This window comes from Brachyhypopomus gauderio, chromosome 18 (assembly GCF_052324685.1).
Source record: "Brachyhypopomus gauderio isolate BG-103 chromosome 18, BGAUD_0.2, whole genome shotgun sequence".
Taxonomy (NCBI): domain Eukaryota; kingdom Metazoa; phylum Chordata; class Actinopteri; order Gymnotiformes; family Hypopomidae; genus Brachyhypopomus; species Brachyhypopomus gauderio.
In genome coordinates, this window is record NC_135228.1 from 16,399,847 (window position 1) to 16,426,250 (window position 26,404).

At 40.7% G+C, this 26,404-nt stretch overlaps 4 protein-coding genes across 6 annotated transcripts; 3 read left to right on the forward strand and 1 right to left on the reverse strand.

The window, feature by feature from the left end:
* Nucleotides 1-24: 24 nt before the first annotated feature.
* Nucleotides 25-10,815, forward strand: fosl1b (FOS like 1, AP-1 transcription factor subunit b). Of its 2 annotated transcripts, none has more exons than XM_076980365.1 (5): nt 25-104; nt 8,504-8,768; nt 8,978-9,208; nt 9,640-9,747; nt 9,979-10,815. In XM_076980365.1, exons 2-5 carry the CDS (start codon nt 8,673-8,675, stop codon nt 10,114-10,116), a joined length of 573 nt encoding a protein of 190 aa, XP_076836480.1. In that variant the 5' UTR covers nt 25-104; nt 8,504-8,672; the 3' UTR covers nt 10,117-10,815. The 2 variants fall into 2 exon arrangements, with proteins under 2 accessions (XP_076836480.1, XP_076836479.1); XM_076980364.1 differs by lacking the exon at nt 25-104 and adding an exon at nt 7,179-8,197.
* Nucleotides 684-4,148, reverse strand: ovol1b (ovo-like zinc finger 1b). Of its 2 annotated transcripts, none has more exons than XM_076980360.1 (4): nt 3,559-4,148; nt 3,009-3,217; nt 1,536-1,767; nt 684-1,453 (listed from the first exon to the last, which is right to left on the reverse strand). In XM_076980360.1, exons 1-4 carry the CDS (start codon nt 3,656-3,658, stop codon nt 1,137-1,139), a joined length of 858 nt encoding a protein of 285 aa, XP_076836475.1. In that variant the 5' UTR covers nt 3,659-4,148; the 3' UTR covers nt 684-1,136. The 2 variants fall into 2 exon arrangements, with proteins under 2 accessions (XP_076836475.1, XP_076836476.1); XM_076980361.1 differs by having other exon boundaries at nt 3,009-3,214; nt 3,559-4,145.
* Nucleotides 5,439-6,944, forward strand: tmem223 (transmembrane protein 223). The gene is made up of 2 exons (XM_076980362.1): nt 5,439-6,128; nt 6,586-6,944. The coding sequence occupies exons 1-2, from the start codon at nt 5,633-5,635 to the stop codon at nt 6,882-6,884; spliced, it is 795 nt and encodes a 264-aa protein (XP_076836477.1). The 5' UTR covers nt 5,439-5,632; the 3' UTR covers nt 6,885-6,944.
* Nucleotides 10,816-17,559: 6,744 nt separating the features above from the next.
* efemp2b (EGF containing fibulin extracellular matrix protein 2b) lies at nt 17,560-21,482 on the forward strand. The gene is made up of 10 exons (XM_076980115.1): nt 17,560-17,706; nt 18,002-18,050; nt 18,242-18,454; nt 18,932-19,054; nt 19,154-19,270; nt 19,456-19,575; nt 19,745-19,864; nt 20,091-20,217; nt 20,505-20,700; nt 20,809-21,482. Exons 1-10 carry the CDS (start codon nt 17,617-17,619, stop codon nt 20,968-20,970), a joined length of 1,317 nt encoding a protein of 438 aa, XP_076836230.1. The 5' UTR covers nt 17,560-17,616; the 3' UTR covers nt 20,971-21,482.
* Nucleotides 21,483-26,404: the final 4,922 nt, after the last annotated feature.

Here is a 26,404-nt window from a genome sequence, read left to right on the forward strand (position 1 = left end):
TTCACATCGCCTTGATGATTGTGCCACCGAACAAAGCAAAGGTTGTTGTCATGTCAGTTATTCGCCGGTTGCCCTGAAGGCGCGTACAGGACAGGAAACAGCAGGTAACATGCACCGTTACGCTCGACTTCCTTTCACCCTATATGGCGAGACCACGGTACGCTCGGAGGAAAAAAAAAACCAACTGCAGGAGTGCGCGTGCGGCGCCCGTCTCTCCTCGCGCTCATCCACGCTACGCAGCTGCGCGAGCTGTTCGCGCGCGCTCTCCGCAGCTGGGTGAACGCAGTTAATACACGGTGACCTTAGGCTGCCGTCGTCTCGAGTTCCCCCCTCCTCGAATGCCGTTTAGCCTCCCCGACGAGTCTTTTTTAATTTGATCAAACACGAAAAGTGGCCGGGGTAAGGAAGATAACACAGGTGATATAGGTCACACACACTTCACTATGTTAGCCTACCTGATAAAGTCACACTCAGCACATCGTGCACACTGACGTCATCCCTAAACGCACCTTCCTTCTGCTGAATATACGATGTCCGTGTTGCCCTGGTGGGTTATAGTAAATCGACGTGCGTTTAAACGTTCATACGATCTCGTTTTCGAAATTATCGACGGAACGTAAAAGAAAACCATCATATAGTAACATTGTGTTGCCTGCAACAGACTATCGAAAACAGACCAGTAGTTTAACAGAGCAGTAACGCATTTTACCACCAAAAAGCAGCAAGCAATATTTACAATATTTACTTTCGAGGTGGCCCTCGTTAAACAGATTCAGATTCAGTACTGACTCTGACACATCCGGGCCACTAGGCGGCATCATAATAGCGGTTTCAAAACGTGAAGAAGCATCAACGGGAAAAGTGAAATTTAAAAGTTTGTTATAATATTTTCAGACAGTGCAGTTCCACAACAGTTTTAATTATTATGACTTTACTGATTTATTATTTTGTATCCCATGATTTTAGCTGCTTCAACGATGAATGAAACGAACTGAAAGGAATTGTCCATTGCTTAAAAAATTAATCTACAAGTGCACTGAACAAAAATTATTAATGGTGCCTAAAGAAACATGTTGTTATATACGAATGATTTATCATATATTATGATAGTTTGCCAGGGTTATAGCATGCCAGCATCAGTTCAAACAAGACTCCACATCACTCTGGGTGCTAGAGGATCCAGGGGAGGCACTGCCCGGCCCGCCTTGTGTCTGCGTTGGTCTGCTCTTGGCTTTGGCCCTCCTGCTGTTGGGGTGTTTGGCCTGGAGGTGCACGAGCAAGCCAGTTTGTGTCTGAGCTGTGAGGCCGCACTCTTCACACACGTACAGCTTGTCCCTACGTTCTTTGTAGGCGTACTGTTGAGAGACCCCGTGAATTTTTTTCAAGTGAGACTCCAAGGAACAGCGCTGAGTGAAGGCCTTGTCGCACACGGAGCACTTAAATGGACGCACACCTTGAGGAGGAGATGCTTGGGTTAGTAATGAGAGAGAGGTGATGCATGACATTGACATGGTAAAAGATGGTGACCGATATACCTGTGTGGGTGCGCACATGCCTCTTGAGGTCAAAGGTGTCATTGAAGCCTTTCCCACAGTAATCACATGGGTACCTCCTAAAATCACTGTGACTCCTCAGATGACGTTTGATCATTCGGGTATTATTGAATGTCTTATGGCATATTGGACAAGGGAATGTAATAGATGGCATTTCTGTCGACTTGCTTTGGGAGGCACTTGATACATCACTCGTCATTTCACCCATGGTTATCTGCATAAAAAAATAATTAGGATGTAGGTTACGTTTACAGTCAGTCAGCCTGCTCTGTGCCCTAGTGGACAGTGCACAACTCACACTCCCTGGGTATGTCAGTATACGACTGTACGTAATGATATGGAAAGACTTCCTGCCATTAAGCAAGTCCTTCATGAGATAGCCCAGGAACACAGTGGTGACAAATCTGTTGAATCATGAGGTCTGACCACAATTTGTTTTACAGTTCATTGCTCATCATATGTTATCTAAATTGTTTGGACAAACAATGTCTGGCAGGCATGCTATAGACTAGATCACTTGACCTCTCAAAGGCTGATGATTTAGGTGAAGCCTTAATTCAAACTTTGAATGACTACAGAGACGAGTCCTTTTTGCTAACCTGTGAAATGAAGTATTGAATACTACTGACTACTGTGATAATGGAACACAACCAGCTGCAAAACTACAACAAAAAGAGCTAAGGTCACAAATTGGTGAACAGTACGTGCTCACTATGGTAGGACAGATTAGATCATTTTCAGAACTAGACATAGTTTTTGTATGGGCTTTTTGTAAGGAGTTATAAATAAGAGGGTTGTTGTTTTCCAGCAGAAAGTGACAGAATGAATGAAATCCAAACCCCAAAAGTTGCTGCATTTCTCAGAAAGGACCATTGGTTTTCATAGAATGTACAAGTCAAATATCAAGGACTTAGGACATGAAGTTACATTAGCTCAGGAGAATTTTATAGAAGAATCGTGGTCCTTAGGTCCACTGTAGCAAATAAGAGACTGAGCATTTGGGATGTTTTTAGCATTCAGTTAAAGAGGCCAGAGGCCCTGAACCTGGACTTAGTTGATATTGCTGATCTGTTTGCAAGAAAGCATACATAGTTGATAGTTATGAATATAAAACTCAAAAACCTCAAATAAATCACATTAGCAAGCAGAACAAAGGTCTTGGTTGGCAATAATTTGTTGATCTCTCTTGAGATAATAAAGAGATAGAGATAATGAGATAAAAAGACTACAGAGAAATGCTTTTTTCATAAAAAAAATTTTATTCATAAAATGAAAAAAAAATGATATTGAACATTGACTTTTGTTTCTTAATGCCCACAATGAACAATAAGGAAGCAGGTACTTAGCTCCTCTAACAAAATGTCCACAAACATAATGTGCCTAATGTACACCTACAGACATCGCGTATACGACACCATTAGGGTTTGTTTTTTTTTTCCCCGCAACTTTACTGACCTTAATTTTGGAACGCATGTAGGGAGTCCTGGGCGTGCTCAGAAGGCACCGGGAGCTGAGCTTGGGCCGATCCTCTGTAGGAGAGGTGGGCTCCTGGGCAGCCAGTCCAGGGGAGTGTGTGTGCGTGGGTGCATTCGTGGGTGCATTCCCGCTCTGTAAGGTGGGGGTGGGGAAGCAGGAGATGTCTGCAGTGCTGGCTTCTGGGTCTTCTTTTCCATAACAAGAAGGAAAGACAGAAACTTTTTTAAATGATACAAATAAATAAATAAACATGGCCAAAAGTTAATACAAGTCTATTAACACTTGACAATCAGGCACAATAAATGCCATACATTGTATATCAATAATTGTATGGACTATTTGTTCCATAGCAGTATCATACAATAAACTGGTACATTTTGCCACAGAGGAGTAGCCTATATACAAACTAGATGTCACAAGATTTTATTCAGCACTTTTTTTAGATTAAACGAAAGCATTTTTCTCCATTTTCACTGCAAACATAAATATATATTTTACTGTATTAAAAGTGCAAGCCGTATGTACTCACCTGGTATATTAATGTCCCCTCGCGCGGAATCCGGTAGCAAACTCCAGTCTTTTTTCCCGTGAAATAAACTCGCCTTTTTAACCAAGAACACTCGAGGCATTTCTGTGCTTTTTATTGCGCAAGAATATAGAACCTTCGCACAGCAAGGTTGTTTTAATCGATCAGTTCATTGACAATAAGGTGTATCACTTCTGGTCACACCTTTAAAGCTCAGCTAAAACTGTCACAATTCAGTCTCTTCCTGTATTGTTATCCGGTCAAAGTCGATTGATGATCGACGAATTTTGTTGTAAATTGTGCAGAATCGATGTTTTATCCAGTTCACGTGCTAAAATCGTCGTTTACACTTTACGCAACGAAACCAGGTAAGCCTCGCGCATGCGCGTAAAGTTAACGGTGTCAACCCAGTAAAGTGAAGTAAACCTTCAAGCCAAACCGGTTTTCTCTCCAACTGCCCTGCATGCACCAACAGCATTCGAAATTATTTTTTGTCACACGCAAAACTGATCAAATTGAATAAAGAATCTAAACTAAGAGTAGTCTTTCCACTGGTTTAAACAAATGAGAACCGTTCGACAATCAGGGTGTGGCTCGCTTTTAAATAACGTGTATTCTGAGGGTGTGGGTTTATTTAGAGCAATTACTAGAACAGTAGGCATTGTTTGGGGCGAATTAACTATCAGGCGGGGCGATGGGGTGGGGCCCCACAAGTCACTAAGTCACATCAATTCTAACATTAAGCAACATTTGAAGATTTTTTTAAACTTTATATAAGCTTACTGCTTCACCTCCAGTGTGGCCTTTAGAGAAATTAATCAGATAATAATAATAAAAAAACTATTGTCATGGCATTAGTAATGTAAATACATGATAATAGTTCTTCCAGCCTCATCTTCATACCTCCTTATTTTGTTTGAAATGTGAAAGGTTAATATTTTGTAAACATATATTTCTAGTTATTTCGTAGGCATACCCAGATATTCACATGCATATCCACAACTGTATTCAAATAAGCCCTAGGCATCAGCGTTTTTGAGATCTGATAAGATTTATTTAGGAGACAATAGGCAGCAGCCTAAGCCAACCAGCATCTCTAAGAGTAAACATGCACGTCCTCCCCCACCTGTGTGTTCATGAATTAAACAAACATAGCTACAAATAAATTATTTGAAGATGTTGAGATGCTATTAAATAATGTAAATCAAACATGCCTGGTCTGCTTTGCTCATGCCTTGTGCATCGTAGACCTTACCGTTTATCCTCTGTGCTTGAGGATATGGACAAATCAGTTAATCCAACAGGCTACTGAGAATCAAATAAAAGATGAAGAAGCAGTTGCTGAAACAACTGATATAAAGCCCGTGCTCTGGCTGATCACAGGCTGCATTAATACTGGTCTAATAGGTCTAATAAGGCAAAGTAAGACAAGGCAAGTTTGTTTGTATATACGCAGTGGCAATTCAAAGAGCTTCAAACGGACATATATCTCAGTATGCAATATACTTATTGTTTAAATTCTTCTATAAGAAGAATAAATAAAGCCAGAATAATGACGTACATCTTATAGACAAAAACTCTTTAGTTGACTTCAGGTTATCAGACACCATAACTCGGACGGTGATTTGAGTCATTCGTTGGATTATGTGAATGAAAATTACACGAAAATATAAAATGAAATATTTAGGCCTTATAACCAGTAATCTTTAGCCAACAAGGAGAATTATCTGCCAATACAGTGAGATACTTTTACTTAAGAACATTAATAAAAAAAAATAAAAACAACTAGAAATAAGTTACATGATTTTACACAATAATTTAAATATTTCCACTAGATTTAAGATTTTTCATATGCAAAGATGTCAGTTTTTGCAATGTACGTGTTTTTTGGACTAGAGCAGTTTCCGTAGTTTAAGCAAAGAAGAATATGGCGGCGGCCATTGAGGCGTTTTTATAAGGAAACTGACAATACTGTAGCTGTATAGCGTAACATTCATTAACGTAATCCATTCATAAACTACAACCTCGTGAGGTTAGGGAGAAAAATCGCAAGCAGTTCAAAGAGGCAGACCTAGCTATGGGGTTTCATGTGTTATTTACAGCGCGTGCCTGTCGCACCTATTTCGCTGGATTAACCCACCGATTGACATGTACGCCATGTGTACAGCAGTTTATGCCCTTGTCTAAGCGGTATGTGCAAAATATCACCGACTATCCAACTTTCTTGAATCATCTGAGATGGGGATTACCTAAACCTCAAGGGCAACTTCGCGCGCTCCCCAGTAAACCTGTGCGGAATGTCCGCTCTTTCACATCAACAGCTGTGGTGAAGGATGTTGTGCTGTTTGAACATGACCGAACGCGCTTCTTTAGGTTCTTGGCAATGTTTTGTGGAGGGCAGTTTCTATTCTGGACTTACTTGGCCTATTTTGCGTTCACTGGCCTTCGAAACACTCAAAAAAGTAGTAAAGACTCTCGAAAAGTCAAAGCCGACTTGGGACTTTTCAGTTTTGACATGAACCTCGGATCTAATGCTTGGAGATTTGGATTCACATTCGGATGTCTTGTCATCGGTAAGCTCTAAAGGAAGTATTAAACCTGACAACCAGTCTGGTCAGATAATTTGTAGCCAGTTTATTTTCCCCTCTCAGCCTATATAGCTAGCTGGAAAAATAATATTAACTTTACTGTTTGCATGTTTGCCAGTTTCTTAAGTGATCAACAAGATCCTGAAGGGCATCCCATTTCTTGAAAAGTTTATGACTAATGTAGCAAATGAATAAACTATTAGAAACTGTGTATGGTGAATACTTGTGCTCCAATGAACACAGATCAAACCATTGACTTTCTTTTTTTCTTCTTTGTTGATTATTTTAGGCAAGTGAAATTAGTTTTTGTTAGTTCTGAAGGATGAGTGAAGATTTGATTTAATAAACAAGAAAAACTCTCAAGACATTAACCACACCCCCTCTCTATCTATCTATCTATCTATCTATCTATCTATCTATCTATCTATCTATCTATCTATAGCAGGAGCAATTGTTGGTCTGGGAGTGCTGTTCAGCCGTCGCTCCGTCAGTCGTGTGATACTGCATAAGGGAGGTGGAAGGGTGACTGTGTCTACCCAGTCACCCCTGGGAGTTAGGAATGCATGGCACCTCACAGTGCCTTTAAATCAAGTGGCTTGTTATGCCCATAGACAGGAATCGCCCTCTTTCATCCCTCTCAAAGTAAAAGACCACAAGTTCTACTTTCTTTTGGACAAAGAAGGAACACTAAACAACCACAGACTGTTTGATGTCACTGTTGGGGCCTACAGACATCTATAAATGACAGATCCTTCAGGGCTGTAAACTGCAGTGTCCAATAAATGTAAATATTTTACTGAACTGCTTTTGGGAGTTTTTTATTTGCAGTCTTACACTTCAACATACTGCCCAAGATGTGCTTCATATATATATATATATATATATATATATATATATATATATATATATATATATATATATATATATATATATATATATAATTATTTGTTTAATGTAGACATTACTTTACATGCCTTCTGATAAAAATTGCTGCTGGATAGGAGCATAATTAATATTAAGGGAAATATTGAGGACAGCAGACATTTTGGTGACACCTTAGTAGAATAACTGTATTTATGTAATCCCAGCACAGTTCTCATTGAGTAAGCAGTCTCATAAACAGATGGCCTAGATTTCAAAGGTTTTCAAAATCCAGATGTGTGCTAAAATGAGCTACGTGAGCTGTTAAAGATGCAGTTGATAGGGGTTTTCCATTCAAAATACGAGGTCAGAAACTTTTTTGGAATCTTGAAACAAAAATTCACTTCCATTATCATAATGAAATTGGATAAGATACTATAAAATATATTTAACCGGTACCTTCAGACTGCTGTACCATTTCTGGACTATTTGACGAACTGCTAGGTCCTACGCCTTTAAAGCGTTGCTGAGACATTACAGTGAGTCACTGGCATCCTTGAGAGTCACTAACCAGTATTTGTCACTAGCTATGGAAGCTTCCAAAGGGGCTTTTCAAAACCCCACCCTAAGGACGTTTTATATTTATTGGAAAAAAATACTACGAAAATATACAAATAAACAAGGTCGTGAATGCAGTAGCGTCCAGAAAGCAATAATTTATGACACATTTTAAGGATGACCGACATGGCTATTCTTAATACTTGTCCAAACATAATGAGTCGATCAACTAAATGCTGGCGTGACTAAGCTGGGGTAGAAATTTTATACAGTTGAGAATTTAATCGTATGTAGCCTAAAGCTATATTTCATGTTTTAATGTTGCCGTTATTGAAACGTGAGTTCCAAAGGCTTACAAAGACAACAAAGCAAAGGCTTAAATGACTCCTTTAAGGGACGGAGAAAGAAAAGGCGAGCAGAGAAGGACCGAGGACTTTAGAAATAGGTTTATTTTAGTAAGCGTTGTGGGGTGTGAGATGGAGGCTCAGCAAAACTCAGCAGAAGAAACGGAAATTATAGGACATGGGGTCAAGAGATTAGGGAAATAGAAGTATGTCAGTTTTTGTCACGAACTGTTTACAGGCGGTATAGTTTAATGCATCTGGGTTTGTGAGTTTGGCGTAAAGCGTAAAGAAGTAGGTGCTTCTATGGACATTTTTTTTAAGTATAAACTTTCGTCTGAATGAACTGGACTGATGCTAATAGATAAAAAATAACAATGTAAATAGTTGAGTAAAAAGGCGCACAGGAAATTACATTAACTTGAAATGTTATTTGGTTATTGACTACTTTGGTAAGTTTATCTGCCAGTGAGATAATAACTTATGACCAACCCTCTTATACGACAGATAGAGTCACGCACGACAAACGGAGGGAGGGACCGTAGCAAACTACAGCAGGCTAAAGAAATTGTATCACGTGTTTTTACTTTTATTTTACAGGAGTTTGGGGAGGCACTTGAATTCTTCCTGTGGCGCGATTATTTCAAAAATTAAGATATTAACCGATACCAGCGAGAAGATGGAAGCCCGTGATAAGAGAGAGTGAGAATTTGTACAATTCTTCGCAATCATGATGCCCCTCGCAAACTTTTAAGAGACCAACGTAGAGATGTATCAAAACGAAGGTGGTACCACATTCAGTTATGGGACTTATACCGAGATGTCACCACGACTGGACCTGAATAATGCTGTGCAGATTCAGAAGGTTTGTAACCGATTTTAAGTGAACTCAGTGAAATGCAGTGAAGGTGCTAATATGAGAATATGAACAGAGTCAGCAAAAATATTAAACATTGAGTATACAAAGCCGACACTATTCTACCTTGATTTATTTTTTTAATTTATCTGTTGCGCGTTTATTTGTTATTTTTAATAAGCTATTCGCTTATTTAACATCTTTTTTTTTTTTTGCAGAAACTCATGGGTGCAGTCACATCTATTCCTAACCTCGATACTGTAACCTCTAGCACAGATAATCAGTGGTTGTTTGAGTCTTGTCTGGTCTCAGAAACAGAGTCCACCTGGGAAACGTTATCCTCATTTTTGCCCATCACACTATCAAGCTGCCCATGCCAGTCGCAGTCTTCCAGTCCAGACCTGCCCCATGCTGGGTCAGGGGATGGATCTGAGCAGATCGGCGAACCCGTAAGTTCTGAATTTTTGCCTTGGGTATTCTAACACAGAAAACAGTGAAAGTGGGGATGAGGCTTTTCATCTGACTCATCCAGTTATGGTAAAAGGGTAATATGATGTGCACCTGAGTCATTTAGAGGCCCACAGGGTGAGTCACTGTAGTAGAATTTGCGCGGGATTCGGATAGCACATACCCAGGGGTGGACCATCTTGTGAATTGGGACGTTGGTGAGTAAGAAGAGTAATATTTGGAAGAATCGTGCCTGCGCTTGGTCTATCATCCACAAGATGGCAGTGTCGTCACTTGGTTCTCTCAGCCATCTTGGTTATGTAAATGGGAGAAAAGGTTTGTCAAAATTGTGTTGTGAAGTGGACTTTTTCCTCTTTTTTTACATTAAGTTCTCAGTAGAGATGAGCTGTTTTTCTCTCTGAATCATGTCCAGAGGTACAATGAAGAGTGTGAGAGGAGGAGAGCTCGAAGGGAAAGGAACAGAATAGCAGCTGCTAGGTGTCGGGATCGTCGCCGCATGCTTATGGATGCATTACAAAATGTGAGTCAAGCATTTAAACAGGGCTGGTTGTCCACATTTAAATAGGGCTGGTTGTCCACATTTAAATAAGCCTGGTTGTCTGAGCTTTTCTCTCTTTTTTATTTAATTCATTTAAATTGTGTGTAGGCCTCTATTTTTTCTTTTGTAGCTTAGTACACAAACAGATACCTCTACTGTACTTTATTGTATATTTATTGCTGAAATGACAAAATTCTTATGCTTCACTTGTAGGAGACCGAACATTTGGAGCTTGTGAAGTCTCACCTAGAGGAGGAGATAGCTGGGCTTGAGAGGGAGAGAGAGAGGCTGCAGTTGGTGCTGGAGGCACATAGACCCATCTGTAAGATGAATGGCTCTGATGTTGAATAACTGAGCAGTTTCTGAGTCTGCAGGTTCAGACCAGTCCTGTTTATCAGTATATAATCACAAAGTTAAGAGGCAATTGTTACCATGTTGACCTAAGTGGCATTATGTTTTGTATGTGTAGTGTTTTTTTCATCAGTATCTTTATAAAGTTTTGCGTTCTCATTTTTAATTTGCTTTCCTTTTCCACTTTCATTTGCCACATATTTAGAAAAGTAATCCTCAAAGTTCAAGAAACCCAGTTGTACGTCATGAAGAAGGGCAGGTGGTAGGGAACTGGTCTTGAGACCGGAGGGTCGTGGATTCGATTCCCAGAGCTGAGGCCATGACTGAGGTGCCCTTGAGCAAGGCACCTAACCCCAACTGCTCCCTGGGCGCTGGGCTAGGGCTGCCGCTCTAGGCACATGTGTACCACGACCTCCTAGTAATCACTAGTGTGTGTGTGTGTGTGTGTGTTCTGACTGCACAGATGGGTAAAAAGCAGAGGACAAATTTCGATTGTGGTGAAAAATCACAATTGACAAAATATGGCACATTTACATGAAGCTGGACTGTTATGGATGTATGATCCCAGTGCTTGTATCAACACTATGTATGCGATATAAGTATATACGGCCATAGTAACTTCTGTCAGTGAAACACAATAAAGAGTGGCATTAATGATTTAGTCCTTTCATTATTTCTTGCAGTTGTGCTTTTATAAATCGAAATCATTACTGTATTGTTGCAGGCACAGAGTCCAGCTGAGATTCATTCCACAGCAGCAGCTGGCAGCAGTAGTCTAAGATATTCTTGTGAGAACATGCTGTGAAGTTATCCTGCTCTGAAGCAGGAGATAAATTAGAGATAACCGTCAGAACCCTGTCCGAATTTGCAGCTTGAATAATCGTATATGCTTCCTAGAGGATTACATAGACGATGCAGCTTGTATTATTAAGTGACAAGTAGTGATTATGTCAATAATTCTAAAGAGTGATGCCATGTAAAATGTAATGAATATCTTCACAAACATATCGTTGTCAGCTGAATCAATGTGGGAGCAATAAAACAGACAGAGGAGGAAAATGACTCCACTGACTGGAATGACTGACAACTCATTGGAATGTCATTCAACAGCCATGGGATGACATCCAGTGACCTATCAAAAGAATGACAAACACCAGCTGAGTGTAGAGTGCATGGTGATGAGTGCATAGGCTTGTATACAAGCATGGCTGAAGTACTACAAAAAAGCCCCTTCATCAATGAACTGCCAAGAGTCTGGCTGAGGTTTGTAACACCAGGTTGTTCTGTAGGGACTGGAGAAAGGAAACGTGAGTCCAAATTTCAGCTTGGCCTAAGACCTAGGTAGTGGCTAGATGAAGACCTAGGGATGAAGCACGGTGTCTCACAGCCACTGTGAGATCTGGTTTGGATGCTTGGATTTCTGGAATTAAGCTGCTGGAATCAAACCTCATCCAGGAAGAAAATCTTCTTCCTTATCCTCTGCCAGAGTTCCAAACAATTCATTGCAGAACTTTACTGACTAGACATCATTACTGATCATCACATTTGTTATGAAATATGAAAACGGTAGCGTTTTATAGTTTGCAGGGCGGCACGGTTTTGAACCTGTGTGTGCTAATATTTCTGCATACCACCAGGTGGCACTGTTATGGCATCGGCTCCATACAGTCAATGATCGGCTCCCAATTCTCAATTAAACTATTATCCGCACAGTCAGGAAAAAGCTCCAAACTCTTCTCAAAGCTTCCTCTGCTCACCACTAGATGCCGAAAATAATCAAGAAACTTTCTTGAAACGAAACATTTTAAAAATCAAAATCAAAATAGAAAAAAATATATAATACAAATATTTTTAAACCATAAGCTGCTATCCTTGTTCTTGTATTGTTCAATGACGATAGACTTGACAAACACGAGCATAAACAACTTCCTTTCAGACCCGACGCAGGTTTCTTTGCAATAAACGTGCGTGCCCGAATAATTTTTTAACGGTAACGCTCATTTGAGGGTCATCTGGATTAAACACACACTCACTTCATTCTTGTTCCCATTATTTTTCAAAGCAAAGTTACATTAAATCCAACGTTAACGTCAACCTAAACATTCACATGTTAATATGTTTTTCCCCACACCGCAACTATTTGATCACTTCAAGTTGATGTTTGAGCTGTCGCAGGAGCTGTAGGGGGCCCCCTAGCGGACAACATTCAGCATCACGTCCTCTTGTCTTATTCACCAGTCAAGTAAAAATTGGGATTAAGAAAAATGTTTTCGGAATACAATGATTAAGACGAAAAAAGTAACCATATTAACCGACAATTCCCAATGTCTTGAACACGTTTCTCACTTCACATCCGTGATCGTGCTGGTCTTGGTTTTCTCCTTGATTCACCATTTACATCATTCAGTCTTTTATCCTGCCCATATTGGCCTCCTTTTGCTGACTCAGACATATTTCTCTGCACACACTATGCTGCCGCTGTGTTTTTCGGCAACAGCCACTTTGAGACAGGAAGTCTGCACAGTCCACCTCGTCAGCTACTGCTGGACCATGGGGGCTGTTGGTGCCTTCATGGCGAAGATTATGGCTGAGTTAAGGTTTCTTTTGCCTGTGCACATTTTTCAAACTATATATTATGTTAATAAGATGGAGAATATAAAACCTGTCAACAGTGTACAGGTCATGTTGTGTTCATCAGTCCTAAAAACAGCACTCCTTGGCCATTCCTGCCTCTACCAGTGGAGCAGATAGTAAGAGTCAGAGTGGGTGCCATGTTGAAATAAATCTATTGGACAGATTATTAGAACCTTCACTGACCCTCTTTATTAGACAATATGATGGAGAACATGGATGTAAATACAGAGAAAGTATTTCTGCATGATCTCATGAGCTCGGGAGTTTCTGGTAAATGATAAAGACTTGCTGGAGTAACACAAAGGTTAATGAAATAGTAATATACAGAGTTAATTCATATCAAAGTCACTAACTGGTTATATGTCTGTATTCATGTTTTCACCATAGCTTTTCATTTCTCTGTTTATAAGCCAGGTGGGCTCCCAAAAAACAACAACAACAACAACAACAAAAAGCTTTCACTGAGATGGAAGCTTTAAAGTGGTTCAAAGATCAAAATGCATTGCTGGACATCCACAATTCAACCGCTGAAGAAATACTACACAACACTCTTAATCTTTTCCCTGCCATGTATTTAACCAAATCTCATATGATTGAGCATGTCTGAGCACATGTAGACTGTAGGTCTGCATGATGATGAACAGAAAGGCATTTCTGTTAGGGGGAGTTATTTTAATTCTTTGTCACTACATAATCCAAAAAAAACTACAGTTTAGATATCTGTATGAAATTCATTTGAAGTCCCAGAAACAGTACATTCATCTGTTCCAAATTCACATTGAATCATATTGTTAATGTATCTGCTTTATACAAACTAGGCCGTATGATGTCAGAATGTTTTCACAAAACAATTAGAGGAGTTTTTGCAGGAATAATTATGCTATATTCCCAGATTACATTCAAGGAAGAAAAAATGTGTTGTATTGCTCATATTCACATTTCAAGTGTGGAAGAACTGAAATAGACAAATAAACAATTGAGAAGATATTTATATATCCCTCAGTGAATGTATTGTTGCGTAATTCATTTGCACATTGGCTGTTCGAAGAGCACATTTATTTGTGGGTGCTACAATAATAGAAAAATGAAATGTCACTCCGTTTGAATATTTTTAAAAGATCCTTTATTTTCTATTTTTGTCACTATGCCATGAATGACAAGGAAGGCATACATTAGCAAACAGTCTTAAAAAAAATCAAATACACAGGAAAACTCAGAATGAGGTAATCAGTGGGGAAGACTGAGTGGTAGACATGGACTTGAGATGGTTCAGGAGACTTGGGAGTTAGGAAGAGGGTTAAACAGGGCAGGTAAATAGGGAGCAGGCGGCAGGAGCATAGCTGGTCATCAGTAAGATGGCTACACTGACATTTTGTGTATTTAAACAGTTGAATGTTTTCTAACATTTCATAATTGATCCTATAGAATCTTTCCAGATATCTGATTATCATCACCCACAAACTCACAAACATCACGTGCATGATTTGTTCGATACAGTAGTGGAGAATGTACTGTCCTATGTATGTAGTTTTATGGTTTCAAATAAACTACATGAAATGACAGAAGTCTTTTATGTCAGTCTAAGCACCTCAAATTCAAACTCTCTTACTGTTTACTTCAGCAAATGAATAAGATTTAATGGGCTCAAAGAATGGGTGGTAGAGACGCAATAATAGCAGTGTGTCCCCAGACTCCTGTCTGTCCTCAGTTCATTCAACTCTGTTAAGCAGTCACTTAGAGATCTAAGATTTTTGTAATCCTCATGCATCACACTCATTCTGCTCACACACTTGCGACATTCAGGTTAGTATGTATGTTTTTTTAAAGACCTTTTAAAGATTTTGGTTTGGATATTCATTAAAAGCATTACTGTCTTTCCAAAAAGGTATCAGGGGATATGGACAAGATCCATGGATGTCATCAAAATCTGCATTCTGAATCTCGTTAAAACAGTGCTGTGGTCAGTCAAGCCAATTCTGTTCCCTTCTTCACAAAGCTGGTGTCTCTAGTCCCACTCTTCCATTCCAAAATCTATTTATAACCTCTGATTTCTTCACAGCACTTCTCCACCAATCACCTTAGCTCAATCTATGACCCTATTAAGTGTCAGACATGTTAAATAAGTTTGATCAGTTCGTCGTGTAAATTAGGTAAATGATCTACTACACAACTGTGGCTCATGACGGATTTTCTTTTAGGTCTGTTGTCTGCCAAGCTGCACACAGATAAGACAGAGCGAAAGAAAGAAAAGAGGAAAAGAACAATGTTTTATCACAGTGAGAAATGACTATAAGCATATATTTTGTGTGACAGGATGTGAGTGCGTGCCTCAGGGATTGCCTCCACAGCAAGGGGCTACAATTGTCCTAGCGGCTCTGGAGAGGCGGATGGGGGTGTCAGTGCAGGGACTTTTACTGCCTTGTAACAATCCCTGAACTGTGACAGCTGTCACCCCCGCAGCCTTCACAAACGGCCATGGAACATTTCTTCAAATTTCAACAGAAAAGTTCTGCAACCTTTTTACGAGAGGTTCTGCTTGAGCTCATAAGACCGACTGTCTCAAAAGATCCGCTGCCTCGGGTTGCTTAGCTGTTGGGCCAACGGTGCTCAAACCTCAGGGATAATCAAAAAAAAATATGACGTCACGTTCCTGGCATTTGGTTGAAGACACAGTGTGTACAGGACAATTCTGTTTGGTCTATTTTTTCTTTCTCACTAATTTGTGTCCCCATTCCTTGGGTCCCCTCTCATGCAGTAAATATCCAGTTGTGCCAGAGACTTCAGGAGGTTTTACTGTTTGAGAAAATGAATGTGATCATGCCAAAAAATTGTGCTTTGAACAACTCAAATCTGGGGAAGTGTACGATATTAAGATATCAGAGGATTTGACTTATTCAAGCCAGGTGCATTGTTTTTCTCAGTGATGTAATCTGTCAGGACTGATAGGCAGGGGCAAAAGTTGTTTGTGTTTCTTGCTACTTGAAAGGTGAATTTGGAATTTGGGCTCGAGACCAGGAATTTGAATCCTAGAGGGCTAGAAAGAGATAAGACCGAGATCAAGGTAGCGGGGGCAGGGGTGCACGTGGGCTTAGTAAAGTTAATTCCATCACACGCTCATGCACACAAACACACACTTGGTTCTCCATCTGCTATTCTAAACGTTCATCTACTCTGCTGTTACTGCCAGCACTGTGTCTGTGGCTAGTGGAAGTGGGGAGAGCTGAAAGGTCCTAAATATTATTAAGAGAAGCACAGGATTACGCAGAGATCGACCATAACAAGAGAGTTTTTAGCCCACCACACAGGAGCTGGACACGTGTGGAAAGTGAGTGGTGAAACTCTCCTGTTTTTATTTTCACATTTGTAACAAACAAATTCCTTAGATTTGCTGTTGTTTTGAGTACATTCGTCTTCTGCATGATTTTTAATTTCTGAAGCTGAATAAATGGCTATAATATTCCAACCGTAAATTTACACAACTGAAGGAACTGGCACAAGAAATCAATTTCTGTGTTTATGGCACACAACTCAACATTTCATGTTCCAGGACCTCACAGAGATGTTATGTAGTGCTTTCTGTGGCTTTTTAAGGTGGACAATTATGGACTTTGACATTTGAGGATAGCTAAAATCATTTTCATGATAAATAGGAATGTATAAAAAAAGTCCAGTTTGTAAATGTAAATTTTCTTCTTTTTAGTTGAACAATCTTGCCTAAGTATAATTTCTTTTTAATCTTCTGTAAATTGTATATGGATTTTGAGATGGGTCACAACATTGAAACAGATGGAAAGGCCCATGTCACAAAATAAAGTTAGAACGCACATTATCTATGCTCTATGGCATAAATATTAGACTGACACAAATTTTACCATCAATTTAAAGTTATAGTCTGCCAGTCGTGAGGTCAGCTGACTTTACTGTAGTTCTCACAGTGTATGTTGTGTTAATCTTTCCTGGCTTTTGTCATATGTTGGATTTGTAAACACTAGTTATTAATACAGGATAAACTGATATGTGTTGATTTTATATAAATATAAGACCATCTTCTGAGCTTTTACCATATTCTAACTTCTGGCCACAAAGACTTGACCAAAATGGACCCGGCAGCCATGTGTCTCTGTAGCTGAGTAGCTATGGTAGCTGAGTAGCTCTGGTATTTCAGTATTTTGGGCATCTTTTAAGGTTTGAGGTGAGAGAGTGCTGTGTTCTGGCTGAGACATTTTGAAGAGGACTCTTATTGGTTATTCCCCTGGGGCAGGCTGTGTTCCAGGCTGTGTTCCAGACTGTGTTCCAGACTGTGTTCCAGGCTGTGTTCCAGGCTGTGTTCCAGACTGTGTTCCAGGCTGTGTTCCAAACTGTGTTCCAGGCTGTGTTCCAGACTGTGTTCCAGGCTGTGTTCCAGACTGTGTTCCAGACTGTGTTCCAGGCTGTGTTCCAGGCTGTGTCACCAGCAGCCAGGCTCCCGCCCCTACATATCAGAGGCCAATTCTCTTTTCTCACACCTTTTTAAGTGTTGTCTAGTTTTGACAAGGCCTTCCAGTACAGAGCTTCAAGATGATGGAGATGAAATTCCATCTGAACGGAGGCCATGCGTTGTTGTGTACAGAGCATTTAAGCTTTGGAACTGTTCAATATTTAGCTACCAACGTTCATCTCTAAAATAAATGAATGACATCATATGCATATCTGCCATATTTAGTCTCTTTTGTCTTTTTATTATTCTAAGTCTTTCACTTTCTCAGTCTCTCCCCTGCCTGCTCTCTCTCTCTCTCACCATTCTTATCTTCACATCAAAAGGTGCTACAGCGAGAACTGAACACCCCCTCACCTGTGCAGTCTCCTGTCTGTCTGACTGGCGTAAACATGAAGGCTGCTTACATGCAGTTATGGGCTGTCCTGCTCCTCACCTCTACTTCTGAGGCTCAGTCGCCTGCTGAAAGCAACTCGTACACGGTAATGAACAGAAGCACAGTGTTCTTGTCATCTTAATTGTCTTCACATTTGAATTAGTTTCTTTTCCAGGTGTTGTTTTATAAATGTGCACATGCTTTCCACTTGATGGTCTGCAGTCTTTTCTTCCTTTCTGACATTTTGGGACGTGTTAGTCATGTCAGTCATGTCACAAGGCTAGATAAGATGACTAGGCCACCTAGATGTTTCAGTGTAACTGTTAATCATTGCAAACACACTATCTCTCAAGCTGCAGATGGTTTGTCAAAAAGTGTGTCCATTTCTTTTTCTCTGTCAGGAATGCACAGATGGCTATGAGTGGGATGCACAAACTCAACGCTGCAAAGGTGGGTGGCAGGTCATGAGAGAGAGAGAAAAGCGATGTGATAAGATGATACATTACTAAAGGCTAATTACTATGAGATGGTGAAATGCCACTTCCTGTCCATGCCTATCACTCTTTGTGTGTGTTTCCAGTCTGACAAGAATTCCAGTGTGGAAGCTAAAACTACTCTCTCCTTCATCCCTTTGCCCTCAGACATAAACGAGTGTGAGACGATTGTTGAGGCTTGTCAAGGAGAGATGAAATGCTTTAACCATTATGGAGGTTACCTGTGTTTACCTCAATCTGCGTCCGTCATCACTGCTCCTGAACCCTCTGGCCAGCCACAGTCCAATCTTCCTGTGGAATCTAACGAACCGTTCAGTCCCTGTGCCATTGGCTATGAAGCTCAGGGGGAGGGTTGCATAGGTAAGAGAAAGAAAGAGAGAGAGAGAGAGAGAGAGAGTAAGAGTGTGAAAGAGAAAGAGAGAGAGAGAAAGAAAAGAAGCAATGAACAAACAAAAAACAATCTTGTCCAGGTCACTCCTGCAGAGATATAATGATAATGGAGAAAAAAATGTATACATAAAATTCCACTGTTGCCCACCTGGCTGTCTTTTTCCTTCAAGCTCAGGTCCTCTACCAGAGGCCTGGTACTGCACAGTATCTTAGCTGTTCACAGGACTGCACTCTTCTGGATGGAGATCTCTGATGTTGTTCCTGGGATCTGCTGGAGCCACTCCCCCAGTTTGGGGATCACAGACCCTAGTGCTCCTATTACCACAGAAACCCTTTCACCCCTTCCAGATCTTTTCCAGCTCTTCTTTCAGCCCTTTGTGTGTGTGTGTGTGTGTGTGTGTGTGTGTGTGTGTGTGTGTGTGTGTGCATATCATATACTTTATACAGATGTGGATGAGTGTGAACTGGAAATGCATGATTGTCAGCCAAGTCAGCATTGCGTGAACACACTGGGCACCTACACCTGCCAGTGCTCTGATGGTTACAGTAAGATTGGCCTGGAGTGTGTGGGTGAGACAGATGGCTTTTGTCCTATCCACAGCTTTTTTTCATTTACAGTATCCTTGTGTCACTATGTGTCTGTGCGCTAACCCTCCACCCTCCTGGTAGACATAGATGAGTGCAGGTATCGTTACTGCCAGCACCGCTGTGTCAACGTCCCTGGATCTTTCTCCTGCAAGTGTGAGCCAGGCTTCCAGCTGGCAGGGAACAACCGCTCCTGTGTGGGTGAGTTAGAGCCCCCTCGCCCATCGTCATCCACCAGAATCTACAGATATTTTAGAGCCATTGCCTACACTAAAATTTGTGCATTCACAAAGTTTTGACTGTTGCCCTGAAACCAATCAAAAACCACGTTATTTTCCGGTGTGGAATTACCGGAAAGAGTGACAGGCCCGTCTCTGTCTCTTCAGATGTGAATGAGTGTGATATGGGAGCACCGTGCCAACAGCGCTGTTATAACACTTACGGGACGTTCCTGTGTCGTTGTGAGCAGGGCTATGACCTGGGCCCTGACGGCGTCTCATGCAACGGTAAGAGTTGCTTCTTCTTCAGCCGTTCATCTTTAAAATGTGAATGTCCAAACCTGCGTGCAAGAGAATACAACATATGTGTGGGATTTTGGAATTTCTTTCCTTCTGCTACTTTTTAGAATGTATCTATCTTTCATTATGTATTTCTGTTCTATATCTTTGTCTGCAGATGTGGATGAATGCAGCTTTTCAAGGAACCTGTGCCAGTACCAGTGTGTGAATGAGCCAGGCGGGTTCTCCTGTGAGTGTCCGCAGGGCTACCAGCTTCAGGGCACATGGCTCTGCCAGGGTGAGACTTTATTTCGATGCGTGAGGTCACATCTACTGCCCTTAGTCCAGGAATACAGTCCCTTTCCACATCATGACAGTAGATGCCCATTTTTATCATTGGAAATGGTGACTCATCAAGATTCAAAAAAAGAGCAAAGCTATCCTCACCCTTGCTTATGCAATCGGCCAGATTCCCTGCATTAACACTTCATTGTCTTTTTTGTGACTCTGCTGTCTGTGTGTAGATGTGAATGAGTGTGAGTCAGGCAGCCACCAGTGTGCGGATGGACAGAAATGTGTGAACGTCCATGGAGGATACCAGTGTGTGGAGTCCAATCACTGCCAGGACCCATACATCCAAGTCTCAGAGAAGTAAGTGGCATATTCGGCCCACACACACACACACACACACACACACACACACACACACACACACACACACACACACACACACACACACACACACACACACACACAGAGCATGTTTTTTTTCTCAATTTAAGTATTTTTTTCTCAGTTTAAACTTGGCTAAACTGAGGTCACAGAGACCAGACTGGAAGCCTCCCATCTGTGAATGTGACCAGAGAAAATGTATCTTGCATTCTCTCTTTCTCTCTCTCTCTCTCTCTCTCTCTCTCTCTCTCTCTCTCTCTCTCCAGCCGCTGTGTGTGCCCGACAGTGAAACCAGAGTGTCAAGATCTGCCCTTCTACATCGTATATCGATACATGAGCATCACGTCTGAGCGCTCGGTGCCCTCCGATATCTTCCAGATCCAGGCCACCAGCGTGTATCCCGGAGCCTACAACACCTTCCGCATCCGCTCCGGGGACGACGGCGGACAGTTCTACATTCGAGTGGGTACCGGTGTCTCTGAGAATCTCATTCTGCACAGAACACACAGAACACTTTCACCTGAATAGTGTCCACAACACTGATGAACTGATTTCTGTTTGTTGTCTCAGCAAATCAACAATGTCAGTGCCATGCTGGTGTTAGCCCAGACAGTGACGGGACCCAAAGAGTTTGTCCTGGACCTGGAGATGGTGTCTGTCAATCCCCTCCTGAGCTACGAGAGCAGCTCTGCCCTACGCCTCTCCATTCATGTGGGGCCATATATCTTCTAGAGGGTGCAGGAGCACATAAGGTGCATGGTAAGGTGTTGGGACAGTTGATGGGGCTTTGATGAGAGAAACTGTTCCTGAGTTGAATGTACTAGCAAACCTGTAAAAAAAAAGTTTTTCACTTGTATGACTTATTTTAACCTGTGACTGTGAACTTATTCTGCAAGGTGATAAACCACTGGTACATTAATTTTTCTCACTTTCTTCTAGATTCACACATTGAGTATATTTACACACAGTAAAACTCAGGTATTTTATTAATTCATTCACAATTAACTCTTAGGGAGTACTTTAAACATTGCAGACAATTTAATTAAGAACAAATCATTTTACTCTGGAGGTTTCTATATGTTGCTAATATTTTTGGAGATTTGTAAAGAGAAATGTTTAATGTAGATTTGGGTGAATGCATCAGTGTGTGTAATACTGCAGCACTGGTTAATCCAAGACTTATGATGCATTATAAATAACTTGTTTAATATAATTGTTCCAAAGACATCAGTACATCTTATAGAGTCTACATGCTGTCTTCATAGTAATGCCAAAGGACAGACTTACTATTTTGTTCTAATGAGAATAGTGAATCCCATTTTTCCTAATGACAATAAAGCATCATCTAGAGTTTGTGCCAGTGTCTGTGTCTCCTCTATGTGTCCCACATACATTTACATTTAACCTAATTTCCTCTTTGTTCTCCTTCTTATGTTGCTAATAGTGGCTCTTGAAATAAATGTATGCAACATGCCCTCTTTTCCTGCTTAGAATTTAATTAAAATCATTTTAAACTGCTGGTTCTTAAGGTCCAGGTAGGTCCTGAGTACCTGGTTACTGGCCTGGCTAAATTAAACAGGTTAGCCAAGCCTGCTCTGAGGTTCAGGTGTCTATACAAAAGCAAGCTACTATGTCAGTGTGGTCTACCTGTGTGCATGTTGAGATATACTGACTGCATTAATCAGATGCCTCCACAGGGTGACAGTGTAACACAAACACAAACTGTGAGAAATATGTGTGAGATGAGAGATGTATATAGTAGCATGGCTGACAAGATTGAACTACAGGTTACAGGAATCTTTAGAATACTTTAGAATTTTTAATTATGTTAAGTAACAATTTGTTTGCTATTTTAAAGTATGTGGTTATGATGTAAAAAAATAAAAATAAATCAGTTAAATGATGTCCAGTTGAATTTGAATAAGAAACTGTATTAAAGTTATTTGAAAATGTTCATGCTTGCTGTTAACTTAGTATGAACAGTATGAGAGAAGGACAAAGGTTTTGAATACTTTATCCTGCATGTGTGTGTGTTTGAATATATGCTGTATGTATGCAGCTGTGTGTGTGTGTGTGTGTGTGTGTGTGTGTGTGTGTGTGTGTGTGTGTGTGTGTGTGTGTATAATGGGATAGTACTGGTTACGTTCTGCCCTGTGGATTTCCAGCAGGGAGTAGATGAGCTCATTCATGACTGGCGCTGGCACACAGGGGCTTGTGGGTAGAGCAGCAGATGGGTGTAGGTGGGACGTAGTGTAGAGTGAAGCCCTGGCCATGACAGCCTGTGGCACATGTGACTTACAGGGTAAAGCAAACCTCCAGAGCATCTCAGAGCCTCCCTTGTGTGCCCTCACCCGTCTCCTTAAATGCCCTTTCAATATGTTTGACTGAAAGCCGTCTTTTAAGGCGTCCTTTGTCTTTATTAAGTACTGAGCAATTTCTAATATGTTTGCTACACATTGCAACAGTAAAAGCCTACATTTCCAGTGCTTGACTCATGCCAATACATGAACATGAAGGCTAGGTTGAACCCACTTGGTTTTAGTGTAGTAATAATTACTTAACCACAGTAATCTCATGCTATGAGTATTTTTGTTGTTATTTATCATATAAAACAACAACTAGAATAGCATACAAATAACTAGAATGGCACAAACTGAGGGAACTATTCCATTCCAAATTTAGTAAAGCCCTATTTAAATCTGCCATTGTTTTAATCAGCTTAAAAAGGCTCCGACTCTGTTTGTGTGGGAATAACGAGGTAATTTTGAGATAGGTCAGCCTTGCAGTCACTTCCTTACCACCCCCTCCAAATACACGTCACAATCAGGCTATTAGCAACTACCACCGACAGGCATGAGTTGGGTAATTGACAGATTAACAACTGTAAGCACACATAGTAACCGAGTAACCGTGCACGAGGAATTGCATCAGTCGGTATAGAGCACTGAAATAGTGTGTGTGAAGAAAATGGCTGCCATGCTAATGTTTATGAGAGGTTTCTTTGACCTTTCAAAGTTCTTCTTCTGAATCTGTCAAGCAAATGTGCGCCATTCTTTTCACAGAACACATGGTGTAGTAATGTGCAGACCTGTAGTGGAATGGGCTTGGCCCGAGTGAGGGGGCGGTGGTTATATAAATTCTAAACTCTTTGGGTTATGTAAACATGCACACAGCACAAGGGTCTGAACCTTGTGGTCATAATAAGAACCTATATCCCCTCTGTCTTCCTACCACTGCATTGTCGGAACGCCACATTCTGTTCTAGTCATTAAAAAAAAGGTTAAATATTGCTAAGATTTGTGTACAGGATTCATGCTGTGTCATTGAAAAGAATCTCTCCTCACAGCTCTCACAATGAATGAATTTTGTTACTAAGTTACGGCAATTCTGTTGCCATGGCTGCGTGTAAAGTCAAGCATCAGCTTCAAGCATACACTATCAAAACAAAAACTCAAATAAATGGAGGAGAAGGAAGACAGACAGATATGTTTTAGATAGAGGATCTTAGTTATTGTGCTGATCATTGGTTTTTGCCTCAATTTGTGTTATTGCCTACAAGCATCTGACTGTTGAAATGTAATAGTCCACTCTGTCCATCCTCTCTTTGGGACACTCTTATGGAATTTCACTGCTATCATTTTCTCTTCAGAGAGACATAAGATATTAGCTCGGCTCCCAGCAACCACACATTTATATTTGAACTGAAGCTGTAATTGTACAACCAACCTGTGAGAAAGTTAAGTGTCTTTGCAGTAGACTACAGCCTAGCCAGTTTCATTCAGCCATAGCTCGTCAACAGTGTTGGCACAGATGCTGAGAGGCTTTTCGTACTATGAACCCATGCGGCTTTCTGCAGGTGCACAGATGATGTGTTAAGGACATTAGTCATCTTCTGTGACTGGAGGTGCTGCATCAGTCAGCAGCTGAGGGAAGGCATCGCCCGCCATTTTGTCTTCAGCAGATGGCCACACCACCCACATAGTAAACAAAAACACTTCAGTGGGAGCACGGGGGAGGGGGGAGGGGGGGGGGGGCGCACTCCTTTTCTACAGAATTCTCCTCCCAGGGCCAAGTCCGCAGAGGATCCAGCAGAACTTTTTTGTTGACTGTCAGCCACATCTCGCGATACATCAGGCAGCTTTTTATGTTTTGATACCCGGTTCCTCATCTTGGTCCCCATTTCCCATACCAGGCCTTCAATTTTCCTTCATTTTACTCAAAATATACTTGATTTTCTTCATAAGGTAAAACTGTGATGCTGTTATTTGTTCAGTAATGAACATAATGGAGCCTGGACAAGAAATGACCAGTATTACTGATGCAGTGAAGCACGAACAGGAAGACCTAACCTCTACACAAATTGACATATGAACTTTGGATAAAGACATGAAAGGAACAGAGTTTTTAAAAAGCCCATAAAGCTACGAGAAGTTTAATGAACAAATGCACGGGCATCTGATTTCTTGCTTCTTTTATATACTTTTTGTGTAGCTTTATACTCTATAAATATTGGTCTGCTTAAAAGTTACTTTATAAAAATAAAGAGCAGAGAGTTTTGAGTTAAATTCTAAAAATAACCCTAGCCACTAAGAAGTAAAGAGAGGCAAGGTTGTCGTGTGGATGAGCTTTCAGCAGAAGGATCGAGGAGGGGGGGGGATCGTGGAGGCATTCACTCTCCTCACCTAATCACTGGTATTGTGATTTCAATCTTCAGACACATGCACACACATATATATACTCACACTGAAAAACATACATGTGAGTGCTTAAACATACACATATTGAAATGCCAAACTCGCATATACAGACACCCTTTATGCATTTTTATACGATAACAGATGTTAAAATAATAACTAATTTAGCAGAAGCAATGCACAGGTAATGAAGTGCGCCACATCACGTCTTTTGCTTGGAGCTGGCAGTAATGTTCAAACTCTATGACATGTCATTATGTCAAAAACAGTAACTTTTTTTGGATATGTATTTATTAAACTGAATGGGATACGAAAGTGTTCCAGTAAGACCCAGCAAGCCTACAGTGGGAGAAAGGAGACAGGACCTTCACCAGGCTTCTTCCATCTTGTCCTGCGTTTGTGTGGGAGAGTTGCCAAGCAACAGATTGTCATTCTTTCAGGGAATAAAGTAAAGACCTTGATTTTCTTGGTTTAAAAATATACAGGAACAAAAAGAAGGAGAAGCTATAAAACCAGACAAGTGTCCTTCATTTTGAACACAAATGCCTCTCTAATGCACACACGCATGCTTTGAGCACTCGGTTGTGTAAGAACACAATCGCCCTCATATTTCACAGTAATTCAGATGAGGTGTCCTGCACCTCTTCATCAGTGTTCTCTGTGTGCTCTAAATATGCTGTAGATGACACAAGGGAACCTCACATGTTCTCAGTTATATTTATCAAGTGATGATCCATACACTTATACTTCAGACCATCTCAAACCATCTGTGCTTGCAACTAGAAGACTACTCATTATGACAAAGTGCACTTCTATTAATTTCAACATTCGTTAAAAAGAAATCGAACTTTCGAAAAAAAAACCTAAATATAACTTCTATTCTGTGTTACATTATGCTTAAATAAACAAAAAATATTTACGTTTCACTTTAAATCACTGGAGAAATTGAGAACTATTTATCACAGCTTAATGCAAGCATTAAGGCCATGACAAATAGAATTTAGGCTACTGCTCTCGTTTACACGCCACGCTGGTATTTGGAATACTTTGGAATCTTGCGTTGACTTCAAATGCAACAGAGCCGGGCTTTCTATTTCTGTTTAGTTAGATTTGTCACTTGTGTTAAGGCTTTCGATGCAAGTCTCGCTAATCCGTGGTAACTGTTAAATATACACCGTATGCTGCAGACAATCACGCTGTGTGGGGGTAAAGTCGTGCGATAAAATCACTTCTTTTCTTTAGCGTGGTGGTTTATTGTTTATTTTATTTCTGTGTAAATGTGTGCAGTGGGAGTGGTGGGTAGACGCAGTGGATGTAACGTCGTGAGGTAACAACCTCCTACTAGTACCACTACCTGTAATATAACCACAGCGTCCACTGTACCATATCTTGGCCTCACGACAGGACAGTTGAAAAGATCGCGTATCTAATTTCTGCCTATCTATACGTTCGTGAATGACTAAAGAAACAAG